The 19812-nt window shown below is 45.7% G+C and overlaps 1 protein-coding gene across 1 annotated transcript in view; it reads right to left on the bottom strand.

The window, feature by feature from the left end:
* The window catches only part of DMTF1 (cyclin D binding myb like transcription factor 1), an 88427-nt gene that overhangs the window by 48967 nt on the left and 19648 nt on the right, over window positions 1–19812 (bottom strand). The window contains exons 2-5 of the mRNA XM_075017543.1: window positions 15982–16098; window positions 14851–14973; window positions 13692–13786; window positions 4897–5011 (exon numbers count right to left, since the gene is read on the bottom strand). Coding sequence (XP_074873644.1) covers window positions 4897–5011; window positions 13692–13786; window positions 14851–14973; window positions 15982–16090 — 442 coding nt within the window. The 5' untranslated portion in view covers window positions 16091–16098. The remainder of the gene's footprint in view (window positions 1–4896; window positions 5012–13691; window positions 13787–14850; window positions 14974–15981; window positions 16099–19812) is intronic.

The raw sequence follows: 19812 nt of genomic DNA, 5'->3' as shown, positions 1-19812 counted from the left end.
CTTTCTCGTTCAGCACCTGCACAGTTCTCGCTAGCATCTCTTCATCTTCTTCAACAATAACTATATCATTTGCAAACCTCAAGCTGTTGATTCTCATCTTGTGCACAGACACTGGCTTGTGGGGAAAAAGTCACTGCAAGTGGTTGTGGGTGTGTGATGTCACCATCCAGAGTGCATTGGTCTCACTCCCCACCACCACTGAAAACAAATGACCATTTTTCTGAATCCTTTCCCTGCAGCAGTATGCTTTGACGACTGCCACCATCAGAGCTGGCTACTGATGTGCCAATCTGCCCCTAGCACAGTAGTGGCTCACGTACTGTCATTACTTCAAGTAAATTAAGGGGACAACTTGTGGTCCAAGAGTCTCTTCCCCGGTGAAGCCCATGATACCCAAGTGCCACTTGCAGCTGGTGTAGATGCCAATGGAATTGTCTGGAGTGACCACATGGACCACTATCTTTACAAAGAAAGACAATACAATGACGTGTGTTCTCTTCCTGCTTGGGGAGTGCACTGGTGTCAAGTGGTAGAGAGCACTGGTTAGAGTGTTGGAAGGCGCCATTACCCCATCAGAAGTAGTAGTGGCTCAACCACCAAGATGCATGAATCCACGACTAAAGAGAAGGAAAAGTTAAGGAAATATTAGACGATAGAAGAGTTGAAGAAAGATGAACCCCTGGGACTGCTGTCTGTTGGCCCCACTCAGGAATTATTTACCCTGTGAGGAGCAGAGATTCCCTTGTCCTGTCTGGTAAAGAACCCCTAGAACTGCCTATGTGAGAGATGGAAGGAAGAGAGCCCACAAGCTCCATTCCTTCATAGGATATCGTCCCCCCTCCAAGCCACATGCTTTGGAAAGGAAATGTGGCCCTGCGGGGAGAGCACAGGAAACTGTCTTTAACCAAAGAACCTGTTGGGTTAGGGTTCCTTTTTAAAAAGGGACAGAAGACAACAATCTTTAGAAAATATCCAATGCAGAACAGGGCAGAAGAAGATGTCCTGAAGCACAGTTCCAGTAGGGACCACTTAAACATGTAAGAGATGCATGGTGCCTTCCGGGGCGGGGGAGGGAGGGCCACCCCTGTAAAACCTACAGAGCACAAAACAAGTTTCTCCACTCCTGTAAGTCCTATGCAGGGAAAAAAGCCCTCTCAAGCAATGGAACCACATGCTGGACAGGCCATAATGCTGTCTGGAAGCACAGTTCACACACCCTGGCAGCCACTTGGTGGGGGAATAGGGACTAGCCCACCAGCCGCATGGCAGCTTGGGAGTGGCAGCCCTGTAAAATGTACATTGTTAAATGCTCCAGGGAATATCTTCTTTTCAGCTCAGCAATGGTGACTAGTATTGCTTGTTAGCCCTTGGAGGGAACCAAAAGGGTAAGACCTCTCAAGTGCTGAAACCCCACACAGGACAGGACAGGACAGGACAAAGTGCTGTCTGGAAGCATGATCCGCACAACCCAGCAGCTACGTGCCATGAGGGGCAGGGGCTAGCCACATGCTGCAGGGAGGGAGCTAGCACACCAGCAGCATGGCAGCTTGGGAAGGCCATGCTGCTGTCTGGAAGCAGGGTCCGCATAGCCTGCCAGCCATGTCATGGTGGTGGTGATTTTCACCAGCCATTGCTGGGCATACTTGTGTTGCATTTCTCCAGTGTGTCCTGGGAAATCTTCCCACAAATGTGCACATTTCTTCTCCTGGTTCGCAGTTTACTCTGCAAAGATTATCCCCAACACAGAAACGAGATCCTGGATCTCCTGATGGCGCCATGCTGGCCTCTTTCGTGACCCTGTGAACTCATGGTTGGTAGGTAGTCTGCTCACCACACTGGCCACAAAGGAAAGGAAATGAATTCAAAAATTCCCGGACTGATGACCACCTACTTCCTGCTCACCTGGAGAGCAGCAGAGGTGAGGCGACGACCAGAAAGGACACTTAAGGGGCATTCTGGGATATTTGTGGAGGCTAACAGAATTGATTTTAATAACGCTGCCATCTGCATTTTCATAAGCTGACACTGATAAATAGATTTTGGGCAGTAGTCCTGGTGAAACTGGGAGTACAAAGGTCAACCTTAAGATACCCTTAAAACTGACCTATTAAGCACTGGGGTGAAGACTGCTGATTTACAAAAATCTACTTACACATCTATTAATCAGCAGCATAAAACTTGGTGACACCCACTGCTCAGATGAGAGGTCCAGTTTTCACTTCCAAATTGCTGCAATGGGGGAATGTACTGGGATTCCTGTATTTTCTCTGAGAAAGGTGGCACCTCCCAGCAGACTGCTGCCACTATGTCAGAGGTTCCCAAACTTTTAAAAAAAAACAGTCTTCTTCCACTCACAGTCACACTGGCAATACTCCAAATGCAACCTCACTAGTGCTTAATAGCGGGGAACAATCACTTCCCTTGATGTGCTGGTAAATACTCCTGCTAATGCAGCCCAATTTGCTATTAGCTTTCTTGGCAATAAGGGAACACCGCTGACTCACATTCAGGTTCTCATCCACTGTAGTCCCCACATCTTCTTCTGCAGAACTTTGGCTTAGCCACTTTGTCCCCAGCCTGTAGCAAGGCATGGGATTCTTATGTTCTTAAAGCAGGACTCTGCACTTTGTCCTTGTTGAACCTCATCAGATTTCTCTTGGCTTAACGTTCCAATTTGTCTAGATCACTCTGGACGCTATCCCTACTCTCCAGCTTATCTACCTCTTCCCCTAGTTTAGGATCATCTGCAAACTTGCTGAGGGTGCAATCCATCCCCTCAACATGAAGATGTTGAACAAAACCAGCCTCACGACAGACCGTGATACCAGAGGCCAACTAGACTTACAGCCAATAATCACTATCCATTGAGCCTGACAATCCAGCCAGCTTTCTATGCGCCTTATAGTCCATTCAGCCAAGCCATATTACCTTAACTTACTGGCAAGAGTACCATGAGAGACCATATTAAAAGCTTTGCTAAAGTCAAGGTATAGCACATCTCCTGCTTTTTCCACATCCACAGACCCAGTTATCTCATCGTAAAAGGCAAATAGTTTGGTCAGTAAGACTCACCACCTCCCCTTACTGGGCTGTACCAGGCAGCAGTCTGAGAGCTGACCTTTTCTATAAAGACCGATGCAAAAAAAGCATTGACAACTTCAGCTTTTTCCACATTACCTGCCACTAGATTGTCTCCCCAGTACAGTATACCCATGTCTATATGGAGCCCTGCTGCCAGCAGCAAGATGCAAATGAGGGCTCTTGAAAATGCAAACATATGCTCATTTTCATATTCATATGGCCAATTCGTATAGTCCAGTGAGATCGTCCTGCCAGCAGAAAACAAGCTGTGTAGACGTGGTTCTGTTGGCAAAAACCCCCTTTGTCAGCACCTCCTTATCCCTGATTTTTTCCAGGGATAAGTGGCTGCTGACAAAGGGGGTTTTTGACAACAGAACCACGCCTACACAGCTTGTTTTCTACCAGCAGGGCAATCTCATAGGACTATGCAAATGAGCATCCATTTGCATTTTTGAGAGCCCTCATTTGCATCATGCTGCCAGCAGCAGCAAGGCAGTGTGGCTGTGTGTAGACATGGCCTAAGGGACTCACACTTTCCCCGACTACCTTCTTGTTGCAAACATAACTGTAGAAACCCTTCTTGTTCCCCTTCACATGCCTTACTAGCTGCAACTCCAATTGCACATTGGACTTTCTGATTATACCCATGCATGTTAAATAATATTTTTATACTCCTCCCTAATCATCTCCTGCAATTCATGACCATAAAGCTTACCTGTGGGAACAACGGCAATTATATACAGGGGAAAGAAACACAAAGCAAGTGTTAGGTATGTTTTCATCCTCTTTTAATGAAACCGAATAGCTGGAAATAAGCAGCATGTGACCTGTCAGCTTTTCACCAAATTATCAGCAAGAATTGCTGTGGCCACAGCTTGGAGAACACTGATCTTGGATAGTTGACTTTAAGGAACATGAAGTCCATATTCCTCCCCAGTGGCTGCTGGACAGGAGGTACATAATCTTCCTGCTTTCTCATCTTATAGTTTAACAGCTACTGTCATTGGGGATCTCAACTACTTCATCCGCAGCCTTCTGAAATGGAAGGAAGTCTCTTTGCTACTCTGACCCCACTCCCCTCAGTTCATGTTAAAAAGGTGATAAAAATAAGGAGGCTATTTATTTAACAATATATTAGAGATTAGAATCTGTGCTAAAATGAAGGAAAACAGGGATGGAAAAAGTGGCTATTAAAAGAAGTCATGCATCCAATCAGAACAGTGAATGAAAATGATAGACAGGAACAGACAATATGGTAGATGCTCATTTCTCCCAATTCTGAGGTCCCATTCCTGACGCTTCTTAATCACTGCTCCCTCCCTAAAAACCAACATGCTCTCTTTGCAGCAAACCTCAGACCTCTGGAGTTTCTGAAAAAAATTAAAAGGAAACGTAACAATATTGCCACATACAAGCTCCTGTAGATTCTATAGGCACTATTTTTCATCTTGTTAACCACATTGCCTCCTTATTTTTACTCACCTTTGTAACTTATTTCAAATAACTGGTAACATACCATAAAATGCTTTTACTTTTAGTCATCATGGTCTCTGTCCCACTGGATTCCTTTTAACTTTTTATCTTGCCTTTGGTTGGGATAAAGGAAGACTTACTATTACTCAGTATGGAAAGCAACTGCATTTCTAGCTCTGACCTCATTTCGCTAACAAGGATCCAGGTATTCTGTCCAGAATACAAGCTACTTTATGCAGCCTAAAAAGTACACTCTCTCTCTCTCTCTCTCTCTCTCTCACACACACACCCTTCAGATACCTGTTTGCAAGCAATGGAAGACAGTGTGCCTAAATAGCCTACCTTTATTTGTTAGAGAATCCTTATCTTCTTTGGTTGTAAACCAAGCTTGGCTAACAGCTGACACTTCTTCATTGCCTAAAGGAGAGACTTCATCCAGTTGTTCATTCTGAAGAATCTAAAAGGAAGAATTGAAGAGTACTCTGTTAACAGATATAACATTAATTCCCCCACCTTGAATTTAATATGCAATAGTTGGCAAGGATAATTTGAAAAAAGGCAGTTATGTCACACTAGTTAACTCACCTGGCTGCTAAGAATGTGTGTTGATTTTAGGTGGGGGAACTATCAGGATATTTTCCTTTTTCAAACAATTTTACCTATCATACTCATGGATGCTTAAACTACTACCTGCACCCCATCAGCCTTTACAAAATACAGACCAATTTTCTCCCAGTATGCACTGATACAAACTCAATTTTTTAAAACTGCAGGGTACACTGAATCATTTGCTTATCTACTGTAATGCACACTCATCTGCTACTTTATATTCAAACTAAGATCTGTGATTTGCTCATCTCTCTCCTTGCAATAGGCCTGCTTCTAGCACCACCCACAGAAATGAATGATACTTGCAAGAAACTACACAAATACTGTCTAACACAGCTTTTGTGCCCTCTATTGAAAAACAATTTTCTCTAAAAAGTTTAATCTTTGTTCAGATATTGGCTTAAATCAGTAGTCATTTCTGTCTTGCAAATTAATTTTATGACAATTACATTTGTCATTTAGCACTAAATAGTTAATTATTTAGCATATTTTATTGTTCAATTTGAATATTTATTAAAAACCCTAGTTACCACAACTTACAAAGTATACAGTTAAAACTGGATACTCAAATTGTTTTGAACCAAACTGTAGTCATCATTGTAAAATTGAAATCTGTTAGGAAATGCATGTCATTTGAAGGAGGCAGACATAAGAAGAGGAAACAGCACTACCAAGGGTCAGAAGACTGAAGACAGGTAACATTCTGTGTGGAAAAATATAACTGGTACTCTTACAGACACTGGATATGGAAGAAGTGTAGTTATAGTACGTGAAGTCCAGTGATATGCATGTTAAATAGAGGCAGGAAGTAAAAAAAAATCCAGAGATTTAGGCTCTGTCTACATTCAGCAGCTAGAGAAGCTTAGCTACAGCCCTGCAGCTGTGTAACTGTAGCAAAGAAGGTGTTTTTCTGTCAGTGCACGTATGCGCATGTCACCACTCTGAGAGGCAACACCTAGGTAAATTGAAGAAATCTTTTGTCAAACTAGCTGTATCTACAGTTAGGCTTCAGCCAACCTAACTACATCATGAAGTGTAAGAAATTTCATATAGCTCTGAGTGATGTGGCTAGGTTAAGAGAAGTTACTCACCTGTAGTAACGATGGTTCTTCGAGATGTGTCCCCGTGGGTGCTCCACAATAGGTGTCGGGCTCGCCTGGTGCCGCAGATCGGAATTCTTCTAGCAGTTTCTATTGGATCGCGCATGCGCCGACTCGCGCCGCTCCCTTGCGCGCCCCCGGCCATGTGCACGATCCGGTCCCTGCCAGTTCCTTGACCAACCACCTCGGATGCTCCTGAAAAACACTAGACAGAGATCCCAAGCGGGGAGGATGGGCGGGTGGTGGAGCACCCACGGGGACACACCTCGAAGAACCATTGTTACTACAGGTGAGTAACTTCTCTTTCTTCTTTGAGTGGTCCCCGTGGGTGCTCCACAATAGGTGACTACCCAGCAGTAACCCAAGTAAGGAGGTGGGTAATCAATTCACGTACAGCTTGCCCCCGAGAGGACTGCTGTCGACAGACGGGTATCCTCCTCGAATACCCGATGCAGGGCATAATGCTTGGCGAAGGTGTCATATGATGACCAGGTCGCTGCTCTACAGATGTCTTTTAACGCGATGCCCTTGAAGAAGGCTGTTGACGCCGCCACCGCCCTGGTGGAGTGAGCCCTAGGCGGGGCCAGCAAAGGGGTCTTTCGAAGCTCGTAGCACATTTTTATACAGGACACAATCTGCTTTGAAATTCTCTGTGAAGAGAGGCCTTCCGCTTTTGACCTGGGAGCGAGAGACACCAGAAGCCTGTCCGTTTTCTGGAAGGACTTAGTTCTGTCTATGTAAAAGGCCAATGCCGTTCTCACGTCTAGGAGATGTAGGCGCGCCTCCTTGCTGGAGCTGTGAGGCTTCGGGTAAAACGAGGGTAAAACTATTGGTTTGTTAAGATGGAACTCTGAGGAAACTTTTGGAACGAAGGCTAGGTGTAACCGTAAGGTTACCACCTCCTTTGAGAATACTGTGCAGGGTGCCGTTGCCATCACTGCTGCGAGCTCGCTCACCCTGCGGGCTGACGTAATCACAAGGAGGAAGGTTGTTTTCATCGTAAGGAGTCGGAGGGGTACCGTGGCTAATGGTTCGAAGGGTGGTCCCGATAGCGTGCTGAGCACCAAGTCCAAACTCCACGATGGCGGAAGCAGTTTTCAAGGGGGGTACAGGTTTACCAGCCCCTTCAAGAACCTTGTGACGATAGGGTGGGCGAATACAGTGGGCCCTTCCTCTGTATGCTGAAAAGCTGATATAGCAGCGAGGTGGACCTTTAGCGAGGATAGAGAAAGCCCGTCTTGTTTGAGGCCCCATAGGTATTCTAGTATTACGGTTATAGGAACGTCAAGGGGAGCCAACTGTTTGGCGGAACACCAGGCTGTAAATCGAGTCCATTTCTGTTCATAAGTCCTCCTGGTGGAGGTCCTTCGGCTACACTCCAAGACTTGTTGTACTCCCTCCGTACACGTGCTCTCTAAGGCGCTGAGCCATGGATTAACCATGCTTGTAGGCGCAGTCCCTGAGGGTGTGGGTGCACTATGGACCCCTGAGCCTGCGTGAGTATGTCCGGCGCCACCAGTAGGGGGAGTGGTGGACGATCCGACATGCGTAGAAGCAAGGGAAACCATTGTTGCCAGTCCCAAGTTGGAACTATGAGTATCATGCGAGCTCTCTCCCTTCTGGCTTTCTGCAGAACCTTGTGGATAAGCGTTGTGGGGGTAAACACGTAGAGTAGCGGGCCCTTCCATGAAATCATGAATGCGTTCTCCAGGGACCCCCGCCCTATTCCTGCTCTGGAGCAGTACTGGGGACACTTCTTCTTGTACTGGGTGGCAAACAAATCGACTTGGGGAAACCCCCATGTACGAAATATGCACCGTAGCAGGTCGGAGCGGATCTGCCATTCATGCGTGAGTGCAAAGCGCCTGCTCAGCTGATCTGCCTTCACGTTGTGGGCACCCGGAAAGTACGAGGCTTTCAACGTTATGTTGTTGGCGATGTACCACAATCGGACTGCTTCCATGCATAACGCACGGGATCGTGCCCCTCCTTGTCGACTGACGTAGAACATAGTGGAGGTATTGTCGGTATTGATCCCGACTACTTTGCCATGCAGGTATTCTCGAAAATGTCTGCACGCGTTGAACACTGCTTTGAGCTCCAGTATGTTTATGTCCAGTGTCTGTTCCACAGGGGACCATAGCCCTTGAGTCACCTTGCTGCCAATGTGCGCTCCCCATCCTATGTGGGAAGCGTCGGTAGTAAGAAAAATAGAAATTTGTGGTTGGTGGAAAGGCACTCCCACTAGCAGATTCTCGGGATTTTCCCACCACACTAGGGATCTGCGCACCTCCGTCGTGGGCGACACTACCCTGTGGACAGTGTGGGATGCCGGTTTGTAAACACTCGCCAGCCAATGCTGCAGGCTTCACATGTGTAACCTGGCATTCTGTACCACAAACATCACTGCTGCCATGTGCCCCAACAGTTGCAGACACGTTAGGACTGGCACCGTGGGGCTGTACGTCATGACTTGCACCAGGGAGTTGATGGCGCGGAAGCGGGCGTTGGGCAAGTATACTCTTGCTGTGATAGAGTTTATGCGTGCCCCTATGAACTCTATATCTTGCGTGGGTTCGGTCTTTGACTTTGCGAGGTTGATAACTAGGCCCAGCGAAGTAAACGTGTTCACGGCGATGCGTATCATGTGTAGGACCTCTGCCTTTGAGTCCCCTTTCAGTAGACAGTCGTCCAGATATGGGAAAATAAACACCCCCTGTCTGTGCAGGTAGGCTGATACCACTGCCAGGGTTTTGGTAAAGACTCTGGGTGCCGAGGATAGGCCGAACGGAAGAACCCTGTACTGGAAATGTTCCCCGCTGACCGTGAAGCGGAGGAAGCACCTGTGTGCCGGGTGGATTGTTATATAAAAGTAAGCACCTTGTAAGTCGAGGGCTGCAAACCAGTCTCTATCGTCCAGTGCCATAAGTATGGAGGCAACTGTGATCATCCGAAAGCATTGCTTGCGCAAGTAACGGTTGAGGCCATTGAGAGTTGAGGCCCTGTAGATCCAAAATTGGCCTCCAGCCTCCTGTTTTCTTCTCTGTTAGGAAGTAGCGTGAATAAAAACCTTTCCCTTGGTTTTTACCAGCCCCTTCAAGAACCTTGTGACGATAGGGTGGGCGAATACAGTGGGCCCTTCCTCTGTATGCTGAAAAGCTGATATAGCAGCGAGGTGGAAATTCAGCGAGGATAGAGAAAGCCCGTCTTGTTTGAGGTCCCATAGGTATTCTAGTATTACGGTTATAGGAACGTCAAGGGGAGCCAACTGTTTGGCGGAACACCAGGCTGTAAATCGAGTCCATTTCTGTTCATAAGTCCTCCTGGTGGAGGTCCTTCGGCTACACTCCAAGACTTGTTGTACTCCCTCCGTACATGTGCTCTCTAAGGCGCTGAGCCATGGATTAACCATGCTTGTAGGCGCAGTCCCTGAGGCTGCGGGTGCACTATGGACCCCTGAGCCTGCGTGAGTAAGTCCAGCGCCACAGGTAGGGGGAGTGGTGGACGATCCGACATGCGTAGAAGCAAGGGAAACCATTGTTGCCAGTCCCAAGTTGGAACTATGAGTATCATGCGAGCTCTCTCCCTTCTGGCTTTCTGCAGAACCTTGTGGATAAGCGTTGTGGGGGTAAACACGTAGAGTAGCACTCTTTCCACTCTTTCCAGCGCCCCTATGAACATGAGGTGATCTACCTCCTGCTTCAGCCTCGCCTTGTGGGCAGCGTCCCTGAGGTGAGGCTGGGCGGGAGGCTTCGTCAGTGGAAGTGACTGGAAAGGGATCGTGTAACCCGTGGCTATAATTTCTAGCACCCATTTGTCTGTGGTGATCTTTTGCCATTGGGAGTGGAACGGTTTGAGGCGATGATGGAACATGAGATGAGAATGGCATTGAGCGATGGTATTGATAGTGCAGCCCCCAACATACCCGTCAAACTTGCTGTCTCTGGGCCTGTCCCGAGGGTGTACGGCTTTGTTGAGAACATCGCCTGGGAGCCCTGTACTGCTGCTGCTGTTGATGGCGCCCTTGGTCGTAGCCTCGCTGATATGGAGCGCGCTGTGGTTGGTAAGCATAGCATCTTTGCTGAGGATAAAATTTCTTTTTCTTGTATAGGGGAGTATAAATACCCAAGGTCCTAAGTGTGGCCCTCGAGTCTTTGCTGGAGTGGAGGACCGAGACGGTTGAGTCCGCAAACAGCTTTTGCTTATCAAAGGGAAGATCCATGATCTTCGCCTGTAGGTCTCTGGGGATACCAGACGTCTGAAGCCAGGATTCCCTACGCATTACCACTGCTGCGGCCCTTGAATGTGCCACTGTGTCCGCCATGTCCAGGGCAATCTGGACTCCCGTCTGCGATGCCGCATAGCCCTCTTGGACAATCACCTTTAACACTGGCTTCTTGTCCTCTGAGAGTGAATCCATGAGGGGAGTGAATCTAGAGTAATTGTCAAAGTTATGGTTTGATAGACGTGCCGCATAATTTGCCATTCTCAATAATAGGGTAGAGGAGGAATAGACCTTCCTGCCAAACAGCTCTAGCTTCTTAGCATCTTTCTCCGACCCCCCTGATTTGTAGTGAGACGTCTTCGACCTCTGCTGGGACGATTCAACCACCAAAGAATTGGGTTGCGGGTGACTAAAGAGGAACTCCATGCCCTTGGCTGGGACAAAGTACTTCTTATCCGCTCTCTTGTTCGTAGGCGGAATAGAGGCCGGAGTCTGCCATATGTTAGTGGCTGACTCCATAATGGCTTTGTCCAGCGGGATAGCGATTTTAGATGAAGCTGGGGGTCTCAAATTTTTCAGTTTATGGTGCTTCTCCTGCACCTCTGCTATTTGAATGTCCTGCGTGAAAGCTACTCTTTTGAACAGCTCCTGGAATTGTTTAAGGTCATCCGGAGGGGAGACATCCCCGGGGGCCATGGCCTCATCTGGGGAGGATGAGGAGGAACCGCTGGGGTAAACCTCCCCCAAATCCTCTGGCTCCTGAGTTCAGAGATATACTTGCTCCCTGGAGGACTGTGAAGGGAAGTCTCGGGATTCTGGACCTAATTCCCCCGGGACAACTGTGTTCCCGTCCCAAAGCGAGAGTGTACACGGGAGTATTGATGGGTAGTAGGAAAGGACCTGTCCCTGGATCTAGACCTGCGGTGTCTGGGTTCAGCATGATGAGGACGACCATAGCAGCATGGGCAAGGGCCCAGTGATGGAGACCTGGACCACGACTGGGGAGAGTACCCATGATGTCTGGGAGAGCGGGACCTACGCGACGACATAGATAGTGGTGAAGCCGGTGTGTGATAGTACTCAAGGGGATCCATGCCCAAAAATGGTGAAGGTGGCCCGAGCCATGGCGAAATCGGTTGGAGGAACGGAGAGGGAGGCCCGAGATAAGCCGGTGGAGTTACAGCCCGGCGGTGCGGCGTGTGTATCTCGGTGGGGGGACTGGGTGATAAGGGCACCACGGCCCTGCCTGGAGATGGACTAAGGTACCGAGTTTTTGCTTTTGCCTTGCCCCTCCCCTGCGGGGTGGGCGCCGCCCCCTCCTGTGCCAGGGATCTCGGCCCCGTTGTCAGCGCCATGCTCAGCACCGTCAGCGGCGGTGCCGCGTGGGTAGCTTCCTCTGGCACCGATAGGCTCCATGCCAGGTGCCCCTGCGCCATCGGCGCCGCGGAAGCCGGTGCCGCATGCTTCAGTGCCGCCGATTCCGGCGCTTGCTGCACTGGCGCTCGCGGCGCCTTCTGTGCCGCCTGTTGTGTAATCGGAGGCTTGGCCTCTGCCACGTGCGCTGCTGCGCTGCCGCTTTCATGAGCTCATGGCTGGGGGCTCTGTGTTCCGCTCGTCCTGCCTGCTGGGCCCGCCGGCAAGGATCGAGCTGGGGAGAGTTTCCTCCTCTTCTGCACAGAGGGGGTCAAAGAGGCTGCCTTCCTTTTATGCGACCCAGAGGGCCCTTCTGCATGAGGCTTCTCCGGCAGTTCAGGCTGGAGAGCCTTATCAAACAAGATCATTTTGAGCCTCATCTCTCTGTCTTCCCTGGCCCTGGCTGTAAGCTTAGCGCAGTGGGAACACTTCTGGGTAACGTGCGACTCTCCCAGGCAGCGAATGCATTCACTATGCCCATCAGAGGCCGGCAGAGCCTCACGGCATGACTCACTCTATTTAAACCCCAAGGAAGCCATCGCGGTGAGTCTTTACTGTTAATAGGGTACTTAGCCACTAATCAGTGCTTTCTAACCCAAAATAACATTCACGGCCTTCAGGGCAGCGGACAGCTTTACAGCCTTTTTGCCCGCCCCTCTCTCCTTCGTTCCTCGTCTCTCTGCTGTCTAATATTCTCTTTCTTGCTCTTCTTTTTTTTTTTTTTAATAGTGACAAAACAAACAAACTACACGTAAAAAACAACTCTCTTATCTGTCTCTGGCTTTAGCCGGAGTGGATTCTGTCTGCAGCCGATGGCGGTTGAGAAGGAACTGGCGGGGACCGGATCGCGTATATGGCCGGGGGTGTGCAAGGGAGCGGAGCGCGTCAGCGCATGCGCGATCCAATAGAAACTACTAGAAGAATTCCGATCTGCGGCGCCGGGCGAGCCCGACACCTATTGTGGAGCACCCACGGGACCACTCGAAAAAGAAACCTAAGCTTTAGGAATAAATAAGGCCTCAGAAAGTACTGCTCTCACCTCCATGGAAGCTATGGATTTTAAAACTCTGTCCCAAAAGGGTTGGCAGTGACCTGATGACAGCAGAATGAAGGCAAATAAGGCCAGCTGGCCCCTACTCTCCTTTCTGGAGTATCTGTGGGAAAATGGGAAAAGCAAAGCACCACACCCAATAGGGATAACAATACTGTTAGTTCTCAAAAGTGCTATGAGGATTAATTAGTTCATGGGAGCAGACCTACTCCAACAGAAGTTAAAACTCTGACCTCACTGTGAAAAGGATTGGGCCCAACACCTATAAATTGCTTTTTAATGTGAAGTGTGATGGATGAGTGCTGAGTACTTTTAGGCTTAAACACTTATCTCCTGACAACGGTACCACCTAAAATTTTTACAATAAAGGACCGTAAAACTTATTTCCCCCTGAACAACACCAGCAGCAGTAAATTTAAAAGCTCAGCTATATCACCTTTCTATACGTCTCTCTCTCTCTCTCTAAAACAAATCATAGGATATGTGCTACAAGAATCATAACTTAGTGCAACAATCCATGTATAGAAAATTTCACCAAAAATCATAATTTCCTCTGAAAAATTAAAATGCATTTTTATTGGACAGAATTTTTCAAATAAGAGCAGTATAACTGTATGTCAGTTTCAAGAACATAACACAAAATGCCCACTTAATCAAAACTTTTACTTTCTAATATAGTTTGAATATGCAGGGACAAGTTAATTAAAACAGTTGGACCAAGCTTGAAGCTTTACCATACCTGGATCTGAGTAACAGTTCCTTCATTAATCTCATCATCTGCTACCTCAGTGGTAGCAGTCATGGTCACCTCAAAGCTCTGATCATTTTCTGAAACTTCAAACATATGAATTAGTAGTGTAGTTTATCTCTGGAATTTCTGATCTGTAGAGTCCAAGATCTACATAACACAATACTTGCTCAGGAAATCTGAATAAAGCTATGTTCTGACATTGATTTTTTGGCATTGTAAGAACACTAAGATGTTTGATAACACTTCCCTTTATGAAGTTCAAATAAGGATTTTAAAACCAAAACATATACATCTACCACTTTTTGGTACATTCACATTGTAAAACTGAATGTGAAACACAAATAAAATAAATTTTGAATTACTGGGTGCAAACAGCACATTGTGAAGGTTTATTTGCCTGTTCTGTATTTTGTTTTCATTACTCTCCAATGATTACTAGGGCACAACTTTCAACTAGCTGGTAGCAACTTTTTAAGCCTACTTTTCCTATAACTCCAACATAGCAGTATTTGCACTTGTAAAAATGTGTCTTGAATCCCAAAAAAGCTCTAGATGCTTTACTGCATCTAAAGAGGACAGAAAGTAGTGCCAAAAAGCAGAAAATTCAGTGTTTCAGAATACCTAGGCTCATTAGAGCCACAGGTTCAAATACTGCCAAGCTTGATTCAATCCAGTCCTACTGTAGTAAATAACTCTAGTACCAAGCAGCTGTCTTCATATGTGTGGCTCTTTCAGATATGACCTCAAACCCTTCTGTTTGGACATAAAGATCCTGTACGCTTTTATCAAAAACAAAGTGTCTGTGTTAGTGCTCGCTCAACTCTTCCTCCCCAAGTGGCAAAGTATGATAGTAGGCATATGCTAGTCGTAGCCAACAGCTGAGATATGCTGCTCTGTAGACAACAGCTGAGTTTACTTCATCAGTCTTGTATGCATACAGCTTGTCATAAAGTGTTCTATGGTTTATGGGAGTTAAGGCTGATATGTAAAGGTAGAATATTACTAGAAATACTGACAAAATAAAGTGTTCTGAAATACTCTAAAGTGGTCAAATGTGTCCACTTTAACAGCTACAATTTTTTTAAATACTTTAAGAGTACCAGAACATACATGTAACGTGCACTTTCATTACCATACAATGACTTACTGGGAACTGCAACAACAGAAATGCAGGGAGTGGTATCATCAATACTCTGATCATCCTCTGATGATAAGCAAAGTCTCTTGTGTGGAGGTTCAATACTGTCCTCTGAGTCTACTTCATCAACTTCTAGTAATAAAAAAACCACAAATATTTTGTTCACCAAAACCACACTGCTGAAGTGAAGAAGAAAACATGTGAAAGCTTGCTCAGTGCTTTACCAGCATATAAGCTCTTAATATAAATTAGTACACCCCCCTTTAAAGCATTTTCTTCAGTATATACAAAGAACCTAAATCTTGTTAAACCATGTTAATGGTGAGGAGGATTAGCCATTGGAACAGCTCATGGCCAGAGAATTCTGTGTCACTGGAAACTTTAAAATCACGATTGGATGTTTTTCTAAATAGATACTATGTAGTAGTTCAAACAGCAGTTAACGCAGGAAGTCCTAAAGCCTGGGTTGTTTCAGAGGCCAGAGTAAATGGTCACAATGGTCCCATGTAGTCTCACCATATGAGTCTCTCTCAAAAGCAAAGCAAGCCCCATGCAAATATCCGGGCAGGTACTCTACTCCAAGAGTGAGAGTTGTTCCACTGATGTCAATCAGCTTCTCATGTGCTTAAAGTTATGCACATTTGTAAATTCTCTTTAGGATTAAGGCCTAATCTGGTAGATCTGTAAAACACAGTGTGTTAATAATCCAGCATGAACAAAAGATGTCATGATTTGTATTTTAAAAATTTTGTTTCTATAATGCACCAATTAAAGGTGTAAGAGTTGCTGTACTAGTTTCAGGAAATAAATGACAACAGAGTCAATGATCCAGAAAGCAGTCACTTTACAAAAAGTGAAGTCAACTGAAAGGAAAACTTGATGAAAACCAGAACAATATACCCCAAAAAAATGCTCTCCCAAAGCAAGGTCTTGCATAGAGATTTAAAGACAGCTAAAGGTGTTCTAGTGAAAAGGGAGGCACAAAACGTCTTGCCCTAGCCCAAGCCAGACTGAAACTTAGCAGGGACAGCAAAGAATCTAGCTGATCTCATCTGACTTGGTGGTATACAGGGAAAGAAGGAGGCTGAAGAGAGTTTCAAAATAAATAAGAGAAAACAAACTCTGTATAATTCTATATACCATTTTGAGGGCAATGAAGTATAAGGTTCCCTTCGGTGTCCTGGGTCAAAGTCACAGAGTTCACGGTTTCTACTGTCACTGTATCAGATTCTTCTTCAACTGTGCTCATACTCAAACCTGAATGAGAACAACAACAACAAAAAAAAAGGCTTCATTGAGCTGGTTTCGCATTTAATGAGTGGTACAAAACTCTTCTAGGGAACTGTGGCTACGTCTACACTCAGCGCCCTTTTGACAAAAATTCTTCTGGAAGAACACTTCTGAAAAAAACTTCTTTTGAAAGAGTGCGTCCACAAAAAAGTGGCTCGAAAGATCAAGCTGTTCTTTCAACAGAGAGCGTCCACACAGCCCCCACACTTCCGAAAGAATGAGTCAAGTATCGAAAAATCTGGTACCAGGAAGACCTCTCTTTAGAAAAAAGGGCCCACGGAGCATCTACACATGCTTTTTTTCAAAAGAAGCTTTTGAAAGAAGGTGCTTTTCCTGATCTGGGAGTGGAAAAGGACTTCCGGAAGAAGAGCTGCCTTCTTTTGATTTCGGATCGAAAAAAAGCACATTTTGTATGTAGATGCTGTGTGTGTTCTTTCAAAAAAGGGCCAGACTTTCCAAAAGAACTTGCTAGTGTAGACACAGCCTGGGAGTCTGCTCTTGCTCTGACACTGACTCACTTTATGGACTGAGCTCAGGGTGGACAAAAATCAATATTTTTTAAAAATTAAAAAATCACATTTAAAAAAAATCAATAAAATGCTGAGCTTCTCATTTAAAAATAACAGCTGCCATTAATTTTCATCACACACATGCTACATGTACACTTACCGTCTCATAAAAATGAATTAATGGCTCTAGTCTGTCCAGTCTACCTACTAACTCTTGTTTTTTGAAAGTTTTGGGCTTTTAATTTCTATTTCTCAGCACACTGAAAAGTAACATGTGCAAAGGCAGATAAAGTGGACAGGATTGTTTTTGCTCTGTGCTTATAGGATGGTGGACCTTGGCCAAGCACAGCACTTTGTTAAGACATTGTCTTAAAGAGAGAGAGAGAGACAATATATACAAAAGGACGGAGGCAGCACAGAAAGAAGCAGTGGACTGAAAGAAAGTAGGGAGACATTATTCAGTACACACACAGCTTCCTGTATTTCCCCACACTTCTGCAACAGAAATACTGTTTTGGCTTCTGGGCATAAGAGCAGGGAATAGTTTGAAGAAGTTAGTTCCTAGGGTAAACACAGAAAATGGGCCAAGTGCAAGTAGTGCAAGAGGACGATGCATAACCTAGTTGCAAGAATGAACATCATCGGGAAAACTGTTTATTGGGAGAAAATGGAGTAGATATATCTGAGTGGATGAACTGGTAAGTCATTTAAATACAGGAAGGCTTCACCACTCATGTGGGTTACATTCCAGAGAAAGCCAGGAATGGCAAAAACCACAAATACCAGCAGACTGGGGGGGATGAAATGAGGCGTTTGTGACACATATAACAACATATTGTCTGCTAAGCATGTTCTATTGCCTGCTAGTGGCACTGCTATGGGCATCGGCATGGCCCCACAGTAAGCTAACATTTTTATGGCTGACCTAGAACAACACTTCCTCAGTTCTTATCCCCTAGTGCCCCCTCTCTACATGTGCTACATTGATGACATCTTCATCATCTGGACCCATGGGAAAGAGGCTCTTGAAGAGTATCACTGTGATTTCAACAGCTTCCACCCCACCATTAACCTTAGCCTGGACCAGTCCACACAAGAGATCCACTTCTGGGACATTACTGTTCAAATAAGTGATGGTCACATAAATATCACCCTATACTGAAAACCCACGGACCACTATGCTTATCTACATGCCTCCAGCTTCCATCCAGGGCGCACTACACCATCCATTGTATACAGCCAGGCACTAAGATACAACTGCATTTGCTCAAATCCCTGAGACAGAGACAAACATCTACAAGACCTTTACTAAGCTTTCCTGAAACTACAATACCCACCTAAGGAAGAGAAGAAGCAAATTGATGGAGCCAGACGTGTACCCAGAAGCCACCTCTACAAGACAGGCCCAACAATGAAAACAAGAGAACACCGCTGGCCATCACATACAGTCCCCCAGCTAAAGCCTCTCCAGCGCATCATCAGTGATCTGCAACACATCCTGGACAATGATCATTCACTCTCACAGAGCATGGGAGGCAGGCCTGTCCTCACCTACAGACAGCCTGCCAACATTAAACAAATTCGCACCAGCAACTATAGACCACAACACAGTAATTCTAAACCTGGAACCAATCCCTGCAACAAACTTCGCTGCCAACTCTGCTCACATATCTACACCAGCAGCAGCATCACAGGACCTAACCACATCAACCACACTATCAGGGGCTCTTTCACCAGCACATCTACTAATATAACATATGCCATCATGTGCCAGCAATGCCCCACTGCAATTTACATTGGCCAAACTGGACAGTCTCTATGTACAAGAATAAATGGACATAAATCAGACCTCAGGAACGGTAACATATAAAAACCTGGAGGAGAACACTTCAATCTGCCTGGACACTCAGGGTGTCTCTACACCTGCATTCCTCTCTCAAAAGAGGTATGCAAATGAGGTAAACTGAAAAGGCAAACTAGGTACAAATTTGCATATTCAGCACCTCATTTACATATTATAATTTCAAAAGAGCTTCTTTCAAAAGAAGAAAGCCAGTGCAGATGCTGTTCTTTCGAAAGTAAACCCCGTCTTCAAAAAAATCCTTCTTCCCATTAAATAAAGGGAAGGATTCTTTTGAAGATGGGCTTACTTTCGAAAGAGCAGCATCTACATCAGCCTTCTTCTTTCAAAAGAAGCTCTTTCGAAATTAGAATATGCAAAGGAGGTGCTGGATATGCAAATTTATACATCATTTGCATTTTCAATTTCCCTCATTTGCATACCTCTTTCAAAAGAGGAATGCAAGTGTAGACGCACCATCAGTAACAGATTTAAAAGTAGCAGTCCCACCAAAAAAAAAAATAAAGAATAAAATTGAAAGAAATTTCTGAGCTGCAATTCATTTTCAGATTTGACTCCATTAACCAGGGATTGAACAGAGACTGGGAGTGGTTGGCTCATTACAAAAGCAGTTTCTCCACTCTTGATGTTCACACCTCCACATTAGCATCTGACAATGGGCCACATCCATCCTGACTGAATAGACCTTGTCACCTCTGGCCCGCCCCTTTACTGAGACCGCCTCTTTAAATCCTCCCCTGAAATCCCCCTACTCATGCATCTGATGAAACGGGTCTTTGCCCCTGAAAGATTATGCTCCAAAACATCTGTTAGTCTACAAGGTGCCACAGGACTACTTCTTGGTTTTGAAGATATAGACTAACTTGGCTACCTCTCTGATACTTAAAGCATGAATGGCCAAACTGGAATACAAACACAACGCAATCAACTTCAAACTTGATCACTCAAAATAGTTCTTTGAACTCACTGCCAGGGAATCTTACTGTTCCTCTGGGAGGGGAAGGTTAGTAGGTTCACAGAGGAACATGGTAATGGGAAGCAGTTTAGTCTTGCTCTGAGTCCTTTAAAATATGGTGGTGTGGCAGCATTGGAGCAACATTTTCTCTTATGTTTCCTTTTATTTTTTTTTTTTATTTTTTTTTTTTTAAAGACAACACTATAATTAAAGCTGTGTGTTTCTTTAGCTGCCTTAATGTGTTTGCAAGGGAGTTCTGAAAAAGCGTGAGCATGCTGACTCGTGCTCGGGACCGTGCAGGACAGAACAGTGCAGCACAGCAAACAGCAAATAAGTGATTCCACCACCTCCCACCC

This window comes from Carettochelys insculpta, chromosome 1 (assembly GCF_033958435.1).
Source record: "Carettochelys insculpta isolate YL-2023 chromosome 1, ASM3395843v1, whole genome shotgun sequence".
Taxonomy (NCBI): Eukaryota; Metazoa; Chordata; order Testudines; family Carettochelyidae; genus Carettochelys; species Carettochelys insculpta.
The sequence above is the reverse complement of the archived record's forward strand: the minus strand, read 5'-3'. Positions and strand labels throughout refer to the sequence as shown.